The sequence below is a fragment of the Aspergillus oryzae genome, chromosome 5 (genome assembly GCF_000184455.2).
Source record: "Aspergillus oryzae RIB40 DNA, chromosome 5".
Lineage (NCBI taxonomy): Eukaryota > Fungi > Ascomycota > Eurotiomycetes > Eurotiales > Aspergillaceae > Aspergillus > Aspergillus oryzae.
In genome coordinates this window covers 2,784,109-2,797,446 of record NC_036439.1, presented here as the reverse complement: position 1 = coordinate 2,797,446, position 13,338 = coordinate 2,784,109, and the positions used below count along the sequence as shown (strand labels likewise).

General features: G+C 49.4%; 7 protein-coding genes across 7 annotated transcripts; 3 read left to right on the top strand and 4 right to left on the bottom strand.

Annotated features, from left to right (window-relative positions):
* Positions 1 to 2,480: 2,480 nt before the first annotated feature.
* AO090120000050 (uncharacterized protein) lies at positions 2,481 to 3,014 on the top strand (the record flags this gene model as incomplete). Its single annotated transcript, XM_023237586.1, has 1 exon — positions 2,481 to 3,014. The coding sequence occupies one exon, from the start codon at positions 2,481 to 2,483 to the stop codon at positions 3,012 to 3,014; it is 534 nt and encodes a 177-aa protein (XP_023092404.1).
* Positions 3,015 to 3,181: 167 nt separating this feature from the next.
* On the top strand, positions 3,182 to 3,530 carry AO090120000049 (uncharacterized protein; the record flags this gene model as incomplete). Its single annotated transcript, XM_023237585.1, has 2 exons — positions 3,182 to 3,281; positions 3,322 to 3,530. 2 exons carry the CDS (start codon positions 3,182 to 3,184, stop codon positions 3,528 to 3,530), a joined length of 309 nt encoding a protein of 102 aa, XP_023092403.1.
* Positions 3,531 to 4,752: 1,222 nt separating this feature from the next.
* Positions 4,753 to 5,547, bottom strand: AO090120000047 (putative proline oxidase Put1; the record flags this gene model as incomplete). The annotated part of the gene is made up of 1 exon (XM_023237584.1): positions 4,753 to 5,547. One exon carries the CDS (start codon positions 5,545 to 5,547, stop codon positions 4,753 to 4,755), a length of 795 nt encoding a protein of 264 aa, XP_023092402.1.
* A 435-nt stretch (positions 5,548 to 5,982) lies between these two features.
* AO090120000046 (pyrroline-5-carboxylate reductase) lies at positions 5,983 to 6,887 on the bottom strand (the record flags this gene model as incomplete). Its single annotated transcript, XM_001823764.1, has 2 exons — positions 5,983 to 6,809; positions 6,860 to 6,887. The coding sequence occupies 2 exons, from the start codon at positions 6,885 to 6,887 to the stop codon at positions 5,983 to 5,985; spliced, it is 855 nt and encodes a 284-aa protein (XP_001823816.1).
* A 441-nt stretch (positions 6,888 to 7,328) lies between these two features.
* On the bottom strand, positions 7,329 to 9,064 carry AO090120000045 (NAD(P)/FAD-dependent oxidoreductase; the record flags this gene model as incomplete). Its single annotated transcript, XM_023237583.1, has 3 exons — positions 7,329 to 7,402; positions 7,757 to 8,556; positions 8,610 to 9,064. 3 exons carry the CDS (start codon positions 9,062 to 9,064, stop codon positions 7,329 to 7,331), a joined length of 1,329 nt encoding a protein of 442 aa, XP_023092401.1.
* Positions 9,065 to 9,632: 568 nt separating this feature from the next.
* AO090120000044 (SDR family NAD(P)-dependent oxidoreductase) lies at positions 9,633 to 10,463 on the top strand (the record flags this gene model as incomplete). Its single annotated transcript, XM_001823762.3, has 2 exons — positions 9,633 to 9,746; positions 9,798 to 10,463. The coding sequence occupies 2 exons, from the start codon at positions 9,633 to 9,635 to the stop codon at positions 10,461 to 10,463; spliced, it is 780 nt and encodes a 259-aa protein (XP_001823814.1).
* A 231-nt stretch (positions 10,464 to 10,694) lies between these two features.
* On the bottom strand, positions 10,695 to 12,074 carry AO090120000043 (uncharacterized protein; the record flags this gene model as incomplete). Its single annotated transcript, XM_001823761.1, has 1 exon — positions 10,695 to 12,074. The coding sequence occupies one exon, from the start codon at positions 12,072 to 12,074 to the stop codon at positions 10,695 to 10,697; it is 1,380 nt and encodes a 459-aa protein (XP_001823813.1).
* Positions 12,075 to 13,338: the final 1,264 nt, after the last annotated feature.

Here is a 13,338-nt window from a genome sequence, read left to right as displayed (position 1 = left end):
GCTTCATCCCGAGTCGATCATTGCCTCTTGCATTGGGTTTTAGTGTGGCCGGTAATTGTCCGTTAAGGTTACATGGCGATGCCCGACTTGACATCATCTTTTTCTTGGTCTGGTCTTGGCCATCTTATCATCCAGGGTTCTGGTGCAAAGCATGGCACCATTTCCACCTTAACAGTGACTAACATTTAATAGTATTAAAGTTGGAAGGATTTGAGGCTATTTCATTCATTGTGGCTGAGTCTTTCCACTTTTATGTCTTTTCTCTTTTTCTTTTCCTTCTTTGTGACGTGAAAGTCGTTGGTTGGTATTCCTCTTCAAGTCTTGCCCTAACTGAATTATGTCGTAGACTCAGCAGAGACCATGACATTGCATAGCTTATCACCCAGTGATACATAAGACATATAGACCTATTCATAAACATATCCGAGAGATTGTGAAACCCAAAACTTCGATTAAGCGATCGACGATCTATAGTCTATCGCCGGTCGTGGTACTAGCAAGGGGTAGCAGGCTAGCAGCATGATCTGATCCTTCCTGCTTAACCTATTACCTATAGAAATGTCACCTTGGTACCTTAATATAACTTTAAATTAGCATAAACTAGCGCGTCCGATTGAGGACATATATACGATTGTCGGTTTCCACGCTCAGGCAGCGGAATGCAACCATACCAGGCATGCATTCTGGTGCCTGGCAGGCAACATTCACCACAGTATCACAAAGAGATTCCATGATTAACTAGTAATATGCCTTTATCTCAACATGATCCCTACATAACTTTTCTCTCCACTTGGTCCAGTATGATATATCTCTATCTATAATAATTCCTCAACCAGGACCAGACCAAACATCAATAACCTCACACTCACATCATTCATACTCCTCACCACCCACAAGTCAAAAACAATGCCCTCTCTCTACGTCGCAATCTACTACCCCCGCTATGGCAACTACCAACACTGGGCTCTCCACCTACACACCGCAACCGAAGACCTCATCTTCGAAGTCGACGGTGAACACCCCACCTTCCGAAAGATGGAATCCCGCGGCAAGCCCTCTGATTCCGACTCCCTGATCATGTCCCTGCTGGTCAGCGAAATTGGAGATGTTGATGTACCCACCGTCAAAGCGGCAGTAGAGGCTGCCCGCGTCGACAATGAGACGCTGGAATGGGATTGTCAGGAATATGTGCTTGACATTTTGGAGCCTTGTGAGCAGGAGGCCGTGTTGGATGGAAATGATGAGCATTATGTAGAGGTTATGAAGTTTTTGAAGTCAAAGCGGGGGCCGGTACTTTGAGGGCTGATATTTATTGTTGTGGTGATGTTTATGAGGGTTGTTTCTACGGAGGTGAATCCCGAGTTCGGCTTTCGGGTCCGATATTGACTCGGGATGTGGAATCTATTAGTAACGAGGTCGCGTGCATGGCTAGCAGGAACATTAGCTGCGAGCATCCTTCGCTTCGTCTGTGCTTCAGTGCAACTCCACTGTTGGCACGCTTGGCGGATTTAATGGTATGCTTGTCGACAAAGTGGCGCTACTGACTCTACAAATTAAACTGAAGTAGCCACATCAGGGTTCAGAATTGCATTTTTTTTAATCATCTCATATAACACACATCTAACGTGCAAAAACTGCGAGCGCCTGCTCCAGATGCCGCTCTAAGAGGGTGAGCCGGGTGAATCAGTGGTCTGCTCACCCTCAAAGGTGACTCGCTATACTTACCTTATACTTACCCTAATCCATGGGCAATTCTTCAGACAAGTGCCCTCTGCCCTTTGGCAGGAGTCTTTTAATAGGTATCCATGGGATATGTGCTGAGCAGTTTAAGCAATCTGAGTAGTCTAAGTAGTCTAGGAGTATCTGCCACGTGATCACTTAGCTAGCAGTGTTCGGGCTCCTGATCTTCTTCCTCTTCAACCATTGAAATAGCATTCTCCCGTTGGCTTACGAGGAGTAACTATGTAATGAACACGACAAAGCCGTCCATTCCTCGTTTATCCGCCTTGTTTCGCAAGAAACCGTTTCCCATGCCTTCTCCCGGGCCACCTTTACCGCCCGGTATACTCATTGATGAAGAGATCTCGCCAGTATACAATTCCAAGTACTTCTATCCGGCGAAGCCTGGAGAGGTACTCGTCAATCGTTACCAAGCCCTGGTGAAGGTTGGCTGGGGCGTGTCTTCAACAGTATGGCTGGCACGTGATCTGCAAGGGTAACCTTCAATAATTAATCTTTAATTTGAAGCTTTCTCTGTCTCTCTCTAACAAACATACAGGCATATCGAAGAGCCGGAGAGCGTTGTGGCACTGAAAATCGCTAATAACAATGCGAGTTCCGCAGGTCATGAGCGCGAGGCTGAAGAGCATATTTCCACGGTAGACCCATCACATCGCGGTCACTCACTTATCCGAACATTGCTAGACTCTTTTGAAGTTAATGGCCCAGAAGGTTCTCATTCGTGTCTTGTGTATCCACCTATGAGGGAGCCATTGTCGATGTATCAGCGACGCTTTGGTGATAGAAGAATGCCACTGCCCCTCATTAAAACATACATTCGTGCTCTTCTTACGGGGCTTGACTATCTTCACAAACAATGCAGGACAGTTCATACGGGTAAGTTCATCTTCGACCTCTCTTCTCCTCGTGATACTGAGCCCAGGCGGCGGCTAGATTTAAAGCTTGAAAACATCATGGTCTCATTCGAGGATCCAACCGTGCTTGCTGATTTCTTGGAGTCTCAGCTGGAAAAACCAATGGCTTTCAAGATTGATTCGACGGGACGACCAGTGTATCAATCCCGTAGTGACTTCGGGCCACTCAAAAGCCTGAGAAGTATACCACAGCTTGTCGACTTTGGCTTGGCAACCAGACACGAGGAAGACGACGACTGGGGCGTCTGGCCTATTCAGCCAGACCACTATCGGGAGCCAGAGGTGATACTGGGTATTGGATGGCAAATGCCTGCGGATATTTGGAACCTTGGTGTTCTCGTGCGTCCCGTTGTCCTTTAGAGTTGCATTCACTAATAGCAGACCAGTTGTGGGATATGATCGAAGGCAAAGAGCTATTTCAGCATATCCATGATCAACAAGGTCGCTACGATGCTAAACTACACATCGCCGAGATGATAGCCTTACTCGGTCCACCCCCTCCAGAGATCATACGAAGATATCAATACATGCGAGAGTACTCGTGGCCGGAACCTGTCAGACGAGAAGACGACATAGTATGCGAGACTGCGGAGGAGTACTTCTGTGGGCCATTCTTTGACAACAATGGTATCTCTGAGTTTTCCTATCTTGAATAAATTATTCTCAGACTCACGAAACATCTTAGGTCGCTTTCTCTACGAAGACCTGATCCCCGACCGGAAACTAGGCGACACAGTTTCCTTCCTCGAGGGAGAGGAGAGGGAAGCGTTTCTGGATCTCGCCAAGGGGATGCTTCTCTGGCATCCAAATGTGCGAGAAACTGCAGGCGAACTGGCGGGACATCCTTTTCTTCAACCAAAGCAAACAAGCCCCTGATTTCTGTGAACATTTCCTAGCGGAATGACTCGAGATCATCCTAGTCACCACTCAGCGCTACCAAGGGTCAGTAAATTAAACAATTTACTTAGAAGGCTTGGGGTTAGTATTTAGTGCGTCGCTGTTGATACCAAATATAAGAAATCATTTTGACCGGGTGGTCGATTTAGTCCGCCGTTAAAGGTAGACTAAATCGACCACCTAGTCAAAATGGAATACTACATACTCACACACAGGGTTTCCGACTTTAAGTATATCCCACACTTCTAATTACAATCTTATATACAACTCTATATCGGTAGTGGTATGAATGGTATCGTTTCTATGATATCATGGTGTTCAAAATTATAGATCGCCGTTCAGGATCTACTAATAACCAGGTCGCATGCATAGTGATCAGGGATCTGGTGGCTAACTTATCTCTATCTTGTATAATGATTCGCTGTAAGTCAATGCAATGTTATTGGGTTTGATTTTCCAGGCTAATCAGTATCGGCATGTCGATCATTACAACATAATCCATGTAATTGAAATAGTCAAAGGCACGTCAAAGAAGACGTAGAAGGCATTCACCATCTTAATCCTATCCGACGCCATGCTTCCTTTCTCATCGCCGCTGCCGTGTCCTGCGTTCTCACCACAGCCCCTTGATTCTCAACCGCCCTACGCAACAAGAAATGAAGACACTCCTCAGTGGTCCCCCACGCCAGACACTTGAAGACCTTAGGGAACACAGATGCCTCCACGGGGCTTTTTCCGCTCAGTGGCACGTCGGACTCCGGTCGATATTCGGCCAATAGCCCACAGCTCACCTCATCTGCCATACCCTGCAACTGGCCCATCTCCAGGGGTATCGTGGGTAAGCCGTTGAGAATCCGGTGTCTCGAAATCGAGTATGCCCTCCGGACGCTCTCCGCATTATGTGTTGCGACGAAAAGCCTAGCATCCGGGAACTTTGTGTCTTGTAAGTCCTGGAACGGGGATTGCCGCGAGAGCAGACTCTCCACGATGTGGTTGTAGTTCCGATCTGTGTCAGCTTTGGTGTCATGAATCCTCTCCCGAATATCGTGTTCAATGTACGCGCCCCGGACTAGCTTGATTCCCAGGGCCCAGCCTTCCTTTCCGGCGAGAGCTAGATGGCGATGGACGTTTTCGGCGGACGATTTCAAATACGCCTGGATGGTGTTGAGCACGACTACCCTACCGTCGCGGTTGAATTGTCTCATGAGATCGATCGTCCAGGCGTCAATGGCTGGTTGGAAGATCTGTTGCTCGGCGTCGATCCAGAACCGGGATCCCTGGGCTGCAGTTGCTTCACAGATTTCTGTAATAGCTTGCTTGATGCGTGGTGGTGGGACGGGGTCACCGCGAGCGAGTGCTTCAACGGCTGCAGGGCCGGCGCCGGTGAATCTAATCGTGTTAGCATACGTTGCGTATCACATTTTATTTTGGTTCGGTCATACTTGATATTCATGTAATCTCCTTTTCCGACCATTCTGAGTGTCCGTAAGTTGCCCTCTTTCCATTCGTCCACTGCACGGTCTTCGATGGCTTGTGCATTCTTCCATTCCTCCACGTGGGAGCCGGCTGCGTCGACCTTTGCGACGGATTCCCGCGCATATCCGAGGATGACGCCCTTGAAGCCCAGAGTCTTCATCTCCTGGACTGTTTTGCGGACTTCTGTCTCATTAACACCCGCGCAGAAGTGGTTGTAGATTGTTGCGCGGAGTATGTAGTTCATGATAGGGTTCTTAGAGGGACTAAGCAGGGGCGACTTTGAATCCACCACATATTTCAGCACCGCTATAGAGGGTTTCAAAAGCGGCGACGCCATCGCTGACGTCAGGAATAAAGAGCGCAGAAGTGTCTTCGTCGGTAAGTCCGCGAGAGGCGCCCTCTTCTGGGCAGGCGACGAATGGAGGGCCGCATTGTGAGCGGGCGACGCAGCATCGGCCAGCGGTTTGGACGCGGAATAGAACGTTTCTGGCTTTCTGGGCCAGAATACCTTCGGCTTCATTTTGATCGACTTGTGTCTGATAGGGACTGGTCTGATCTCATGCTGGACTATTTATCTTACGATTCCCTCGCTCGTGGGAGGGGTATGCCTGCTATCTACGCTTATGCTCCGGGGGAAACGATGGCGGCTTGAAGACCGATTGGTCTTTGGGCGAGGATCATCGTGGATCTGGGGTGATAGTCGTGGTTGACCGAATAAGCTCTGGACAGATGGCTGTCGGAGGGGCATCCGCATCTTTGCTCGGTTAGGGTTTCCGCGCGGAGGTGACATGCGCTTTTCTCCTTGCTTCGTCGTCCACGTATACTGAACTTTCCAGGATGGAATACACACCGACACGAGGATTACTCAGTATTTTGAAACTTTATATTCATATCTAAATCAATCATGTAATACCCCACAGTCACATCCATACATACAAATCCTGACATAATCTGTCTAGTTCTCTCCCCTCAAATGCTTCACCCCCCTAACCAACGCCTCAGCGTACGCCCCCCGAACCCCATTCTTCTCCAAAGCATACAGTCCTTGAATAGTACACCCCCTCGGCGAAGAAATACTCTCCCTCAAAACCGCCGGGTGAACGCCCTCCCTCAACAACCCAGCCAACCCCTCCAACACTTGCGCCGACACCTCCATAGCATCCGGCCGTCGGAAACCCTCCATAACAGCCCCATCCATAATCCCATCAACAGCAAGAGTCAAGAGCGCCATCGCGGCCCCAGAAACCATCGACCCAGCATTGACCAAATCCGGCGCCACAAACTTGACCGTCCCAATCTGCTCAAAGATCCAAGTCAGAATCTCCGCCCGATCTTTCGAAAGCGCCGGGTTCTCCTCGATAATAGTCATGGACTGGCGCAATCGCGCCGCCACATTCGGCATGGCCGTTACAATCACCGGCCTATTCATCGCCTGGGCTGAATCCCCATAGATGTACTCCATGATCTCGGCAGGCGTCTTGCCCGCCATAACGCTGATGACGAATTTTCCTTTTAACGCTTTCGCTACGCCCGGCTCGGACAGAATACTCTGCGCCAGGAAAGGCTTGCACGCTAGCAGGACGATGTCTGACTGCTCCATGACTTTAACGTTGGACCCAGACGCAACTAACACTCGTGATGGATCTGAGCGGTATTTCTCGCTAAGCTTCTCGGCTGAGGCCGCGCTCTTGGTGGTCGCTATGAAGTATTCGATTTTGGATTTTTGGGGCTCCGAGCGGGTGGCCTCTAGCAGGCCGTCTAGGATTGCGGAGCCCATGTTTCCTGGTTTCGTTAGTGGTTCTACCCATGTACATGGTAGGTGGTGGGCCTACCGCAGCCGATAAATGCGAGGGTTGTCATTTTGGTTGTGGTTGTTTTGTTTTGCTTTGGAGCTGTGGTGAGTGTTGTTGGAGGTGTTTTGTGGTTTGCGATGTGAATGTGTTTGTGTTTAAGCTGTCGGGCGGAGATTCCGAGCTTGAGTCATTGATCTGGTTATCTTCGGACGTCTTCGCCGCCGTTGTCTATCTGGTGGTGGACCTTGAGTTGATGGGTGGATAGTTGGGCCGCGCAGTTATCATCTTGGGCTGAATCATGTATTAGGCAATCTATGTTGATTTCTCCCGTCTAGGTGAGCTGCACACTTGAAGAACGAAGGTCAACTCTATAGGGCATCCTTTGTAGAGAGTCAACCAAAAATAAAAAATCAAAAACAATATTCTGCGCCGCGGATCGAACGCGGGGCCTCTAAAGATATACGGTGATTATTTCAGCTAAAATTATACCACTAGGCTACCTGGGCGGTCAGAAGTCGGCGCAGGTTATTGAGCCCTGTAGGATAGGATCTCGAACTTCAAATATCACGAATATCTGGGATTCTAAAAATGGTCGATCGTGGTATATGTTGCGCAGTACCATGTATTTGGTGGTAATCTAGGTGTTCATGAAGGAACTAAAGCGTCATGGGAGATCTAGGGCGATATTTCTTCTGGATAGAAGGACTTTATACGATTTTCCTTATGCGAGGTTGTGTTACTCATAATGCTAGTCGTTATATATAATGGTTACAACCGTATTCTAGGGCTTAGTACTCAACAAGTCGACTCGGAATAATTTTGTATCCCTCTCGACCTCTATCTATACATCTAAGAGACTAAAAAACATATCCCACATACCAGAAAGACGATACCGAGCACCCCAGCAAGAGAGCTACATTTAAAGTCCCAACTTACTCACATCAGCCCTCGGCCGCACACCCTCTACCATATCCGCCACGACCCTCCCAGTCCCCAACGACAACGAGATCCCCCAAGGACCATGTCCAGAAGCCACAAAAATACCACCGTGACCATCGGTCTTCAGTCCATCTCCCAGAAAATCATCATCTACCCTGCACACAACAGGCGTTCCCCGATGGGTAACAGGACGGAAGCACAATCCCTCACGAAGAACCTCCAAATCATCCATGTTTACGTCAGTGACTCCAGCATCCTCATCCACGAGTCTACCCATTAACTGGGTAGACACGGCCTTTAACCTCCTTAACTCATCACGATCGATTAAATTCCGAGACTCCTCTGCTAGACCTGGTAGTGGCATATCTGGATCATTCAGACCAGCAATGTAGATCTCGCCGCCCTGTCGCGAGAAGATCTCCGGACTGAAGCCGCAGGAAAAGGGGTTTTCGGTGAAGATAGCGTGACATCTACCTCCGTATGTTTGTTGCTCGTGTTCCAGGGTATGTCTCAGAGAACGGAGGACGAGAGAATATCCCGTCAACTGCGAGACGGGAATGGAGACCTGCGCGGAAGGAAAGAGATCCTCGAAGACACGCGACGTCCAAGCCCCCGCACAAATAACGAGATGGGTACACGGAAGTGTAGACTCCTCCTGCGAAACGAGATCGACCATCTTGACTCCAGTAAGAGTGCCACTGTCTGTGACGAGAGAAGTAGCCCTAGCCGGGTGATGAAGCTGCACACCACGGGATACAGCCGTATCCATCAGAAACCGACACAGTCTCAACGGATCACTAGATACCCATCAGCCTACCACCTCAACACCTGACCAAAGAAGAATACAAACACCTGCGCAGTATCAACATCACTAATCCTCTCCACCTCCACCCCCGACCTCACCGTCAACCAAGCCGGAGCCCCCATCTCACTCCCCAAAGTCGACCTAGAAGCCATTTCCGCTCGACTACCCCCTCTATCCATCCACTCGTCACCTTGACTACCACTCCCCCTCTTAATAGTGGCATCGTAACTCAAAGCCATCCCCTTCATATACCCCCACCTCTCCACCCCACCATATTCAATAGCCAACCTCTCATGTAACCCAAACGAAAGCTCACCCAGAGAAGCAACATCCGGGCTAAACCAATCCTTTGCCAGAAAGCCAGCCGCGTACCCAGACGCAGAGCTGAATAGTGCCGTTGAGGATTCAATGATATGGATGTCCCCTGGTGGATGGGTCTCGGATAGGTAGTAGGCGATTGCGGAGCCGATTATTCCGCCGCCGAGGATTACGGTTGGCATTTTGGGTTTGTTTTTAGGTTTGTTTGTGGGGCTTGTGGTTTGTGTTGGGATTGGGATTGGGATGTGTTACTGGGTTTGAGTAAAGTAGATAGGAACTTGATATGTAATCAACGGGGAGGGTTACATTGGTGTTATCTTACCTCGCGGGGTATTGGGGAAGTGCGGAGATTGGGATTTCGGGGTTGATGCTATCTCTCGGGGACTAAGGAGATATCCGAGGCTGGGTGATAGGGAGCGGAGCAAAGCGTAGCAAGTATTATAGTATAATGCTTTATGAATAATTTTGAATGTGTTACCTAAGGCAAAATGATGTCATAGCCTAGATGTTCGATCGATGCCCTGATTCTTAGGCGGCAAGTGAAGGATTCCGAATATCTTCGGGAAAATGACTTCGGGTCGGACGGTCGTCATTTCAATCCAGGGAACTCATCGTACATATACTTTATGATTGGTTAACTGTCAGGAATGTAGAAGAGAAGGGAGATGATAAATAGCGAATGGTCTCCCCTAGATGAACGTCGCAGCCTTGCTACAAAGTATACATCCACTCGTCACTCAATGACCCAAGATGGTCGCAGACCCCAGACCCCAAACACTAGCCGGCAAAGTCGCCATTGTGACAGGCGCAACGAGAGGAATCGGCGCCGGGCTGGCTGAAGAATTAGCCCGTCGAGGAGCCAAAGTAAGTATACCCTGATTTCTATTCACCTCCCTTATCTAACAGTTCAACCAGGTCTTGATCACATACACATCAGCGAGCAGCGAACCCATCGCTGATAAACTAATCGAGAAAATCAAAAACTTCAACAACGGCTCCAAGGCAGCCAAAGTCCGCGCCGATCTCCGCGATCTATCAGCTGGAGAAACGATCGTCGAAGCCTCAATCCAAGCATTCGGCCCCAACATCGATATCCTGGTTAACAACGCCGGCGTGGAAGTAGTGAAGCCCCTTTCAGATCTCACGGTGGAAGACTACAACCTCGTTTACGACCTGAACGTCCGCGGGGCTATCTTTCTGACGCAGGCTGTTCTCCCGCATCTACGTGCACCCGGTCGGATCATCAATATCAGTTCAGTTGGTGCACGGGCGGGATTCGCTAATTTGTCGATTTATTGCTCGTCCAAGGCGGCCTTGGAGGGCTTGACGCGATGCTGGGCTGCGGAGTTGGGTGATGCTGGGCATACGGTGAATGCTGTTAATCCGGGGCCAGTGCAGACGGCTTTGCTGGAGAATATTCCGAAGGAGTTGGTGGAGATGCAGAAGTCTGCTACGCCGGTTGAGCATCGGGTGGGGACGATTGATGATGTTGCGCAGGTGGTGGCGTGGCTTGCTTCTGAGGAGAGTCGGTGGGTTTCTGGGCAGGCGATTGCTGCTTCTGGGGGGTTTGCGATGTATTGATTCTGGGTATGCTGGGATCTGAAGGTGGGAGATGGAAGTTAAGTAGACTGTATTGTTTATTAATGATGGGGTTTTGGATGTAATTTAAAAGAGACCATGTTGATTATTCCATTTGAGTATAGCAATTATTAATGAAAGACAGTTATTGTATGGATAATGTATCCATCTATGTCTAGTTCTGATATGTACACGGCTACCTATATGTGCGTGCCTCTGTACCCCTAGTAAGCATTAGATGCTTGCAATTTCTGCAGCTTCGGGCTCGGTAACCATGTGAGCAACATCAAAAGGTTGGTGTGTAATGGTGCTGCAGTTTCCTGGAGTCTTCCAACCAGCGAAGCGCCCATCGATAAAAGCCAACCACTCAGGGGAGCTCGCAGTCAGCACATCAGAATGATCCATTCCGGGATACAACCTGAGGTGGGCCTCGTTCCCGTAACGGCAGGCGTCTTGGAAAGAACTAACGGTGATCTGGGGCAGAACGGCAGTGTCATTCAAACCCTGGATGATCATCATAGGCTCTCCAGCCTTGTCACCATTGGCGGGAGCGACCATATCTTGCCACTCCTGGAAGTCCGTGTTGTTCTTGATTGCCGAAGTAAAGAGATCCAGAGGTTTTAGTCCATAAGCCAGTGACATGATACCGTAATTACAGGCTTGCGCCATGTCGGCGATTTTTGTTCGATTCTGGAGTGTTTCGGCAAACGGCGCGCGGCTCATACCGGGGAAGACACGCTCAATGGCGAAGGGTAGCCAGATTGTCTCATAGAGGATATCGTACGACGCATAATTGGAGGTTTGAGAAAGTGACTCGACACCAAGGAGGGTCATGTCATAAATCTTGGAGGCAGGCGCCAATGCGACAGTACCTAGATACTTTCCGGCGGCCCCAGTTTGTAGCAACTTGCTCTCCGAAAGCTTCCAGACGGAGCCGCCTCCTTGAGAATGTCCAACACCCATCCACCCATCTGTGAAAAGCCCAGGGAAGGCTTTCCGAGCGGCAACCATACCATAATAGAGATCATTGGCATGCGCAGGGAAACTAAGATATTTATGCTCCGTGTAGTTGTTTCCGAGACCAGCATAGTCAGGCGCGATGATGGCGTAGCCCTTCTCAATGAGGATACTCCAGCTGGTATAGTCGTAGAGGGTTGGGGTAGTAGATGGTGGGCATCCAGCAAAGACCCCGATGGTACCGTGGGCGTAGGCGATGGCTGGGTACTTTTGGTCTTTTCGGAACGATGTATAGGGTATTCCGATGAATCCGGTAGCCGGAACGGGGGACCCGTCTAGATCTCGAGACGTATATTGGAAGCGGTAGGCAGACATTCCGTTGATAACATCCAGGCCATCTGGGTTAATGGCTTCAAACTTCAACAGATCACCGGGCTGGGATCGGGAGAAATTGGATGCCGTGGCATAAAAGCCAAATTCAAAGTCAGTCCCGAACAGCGTCCGGTCCTCGGCTTGCGCATAGTCAAAAACCGCCTGGCAAGTAGAATCGCAGCCATAGGTCTCAAGGGTTGCAATTGATAAGTTAAAGTTTGCAGCGGCATTTGCAGCAGTCAAAGATGGGACGGCCAAGCCGAGAAGTATAGTAAATGCTGTCATGGTTGGCCGTACAGAACTATGAGGATTAGGGACTACCTATAAAGAACGAGACATAACAGAAGTTCCCCGAGAAGGTGGGACGACCCTCATATTTTATAGCGATCTTAAACGACGACCAACGCATATGGATTCATCATCTCCATGTAGAGATAGGGCTTCGCTCTCGACCCAGGATGCCACTATTCCGCTTTGGGAAACGATGTCGCGAAAGTGGGGAAACAAACCCTAGGACAGGAACCTCGGGCATAAATTCTGTATCGACTTCGCATCTGTCTTCGTCTCGTCTTTCCGAACGACTCGTCGAAAACAGGTAAACTGACCACTGGATGGCGGTTCGTAGTTGTCGATTTCGGTATAATGCCCTGTGGTGCCCATGATAGCCGCCGTCTCGGTCACCGGTGCCAACGCTGCCGGAGAGATCATATCAAAGTAGGCAAAAGTATCCATACCCTCTGACCCTCACATTCACGCTGATCCACTTAGTGTGACGGATATCGGCCATGCCTCACCTGCAAGCGAAAGGGAGTGGAGTGTGCCTCGCCATTCACGTCGGGATCCACGTTGTCCATTGTCCAAAGTTATCCTTCCCTTGACCCACGTCCATGCAAGCCACTATCCACGGACAGGTCTGGGCACTATACCAATGCATTCTTCTTTGCTCTTGGGCTCTCGCCAACACTCCTTACTGTGTTTTCTCTCAATACAATGACGTCAATGATCCAGGAGAACAAGATACTCCAAGATACAGTCTCGCTGTTGGGGGGTTTCTACGCCTCTTGTAACCCGAACTTGCTGACATTCTCGAAGAACGAGAAAAGAAACCTAGTTAGTCAATGGCACCAACTAAAGAAGTCGGTTGCACTCGGCATCAAAGAGGTGGCCAGTGATAGCAAACCGGATGTCCTTTTAGCCTGTGCTCTTCTGCTAAGTTTCGTTCAGGTAATGAATACTCGGCTGCACATAGTATAGAAATTTACGATCCTTAGCTTACAAACCCTAGATCCTGGATGACATCTCAGGCAGATCATGGTGTGAGTGGGTTTGCCAGTTGCATGCCTTCGTTTGGCGAAATGATAAATCTTCCGTACCAATGACACCTCTCTTGAGGTCAATGCATAGACTAGCCCGTATAATGAATGCCTTGAGGGCTCTTTGCCTAGAGCAAGACCTCGAATTTGCGCTATCATTTCGTTCGCACGATTTAGGTTCGAGGGTGGATCATCTGCCTTCGCATGGGCAGGATACATCAGCATTGTCTGATGAA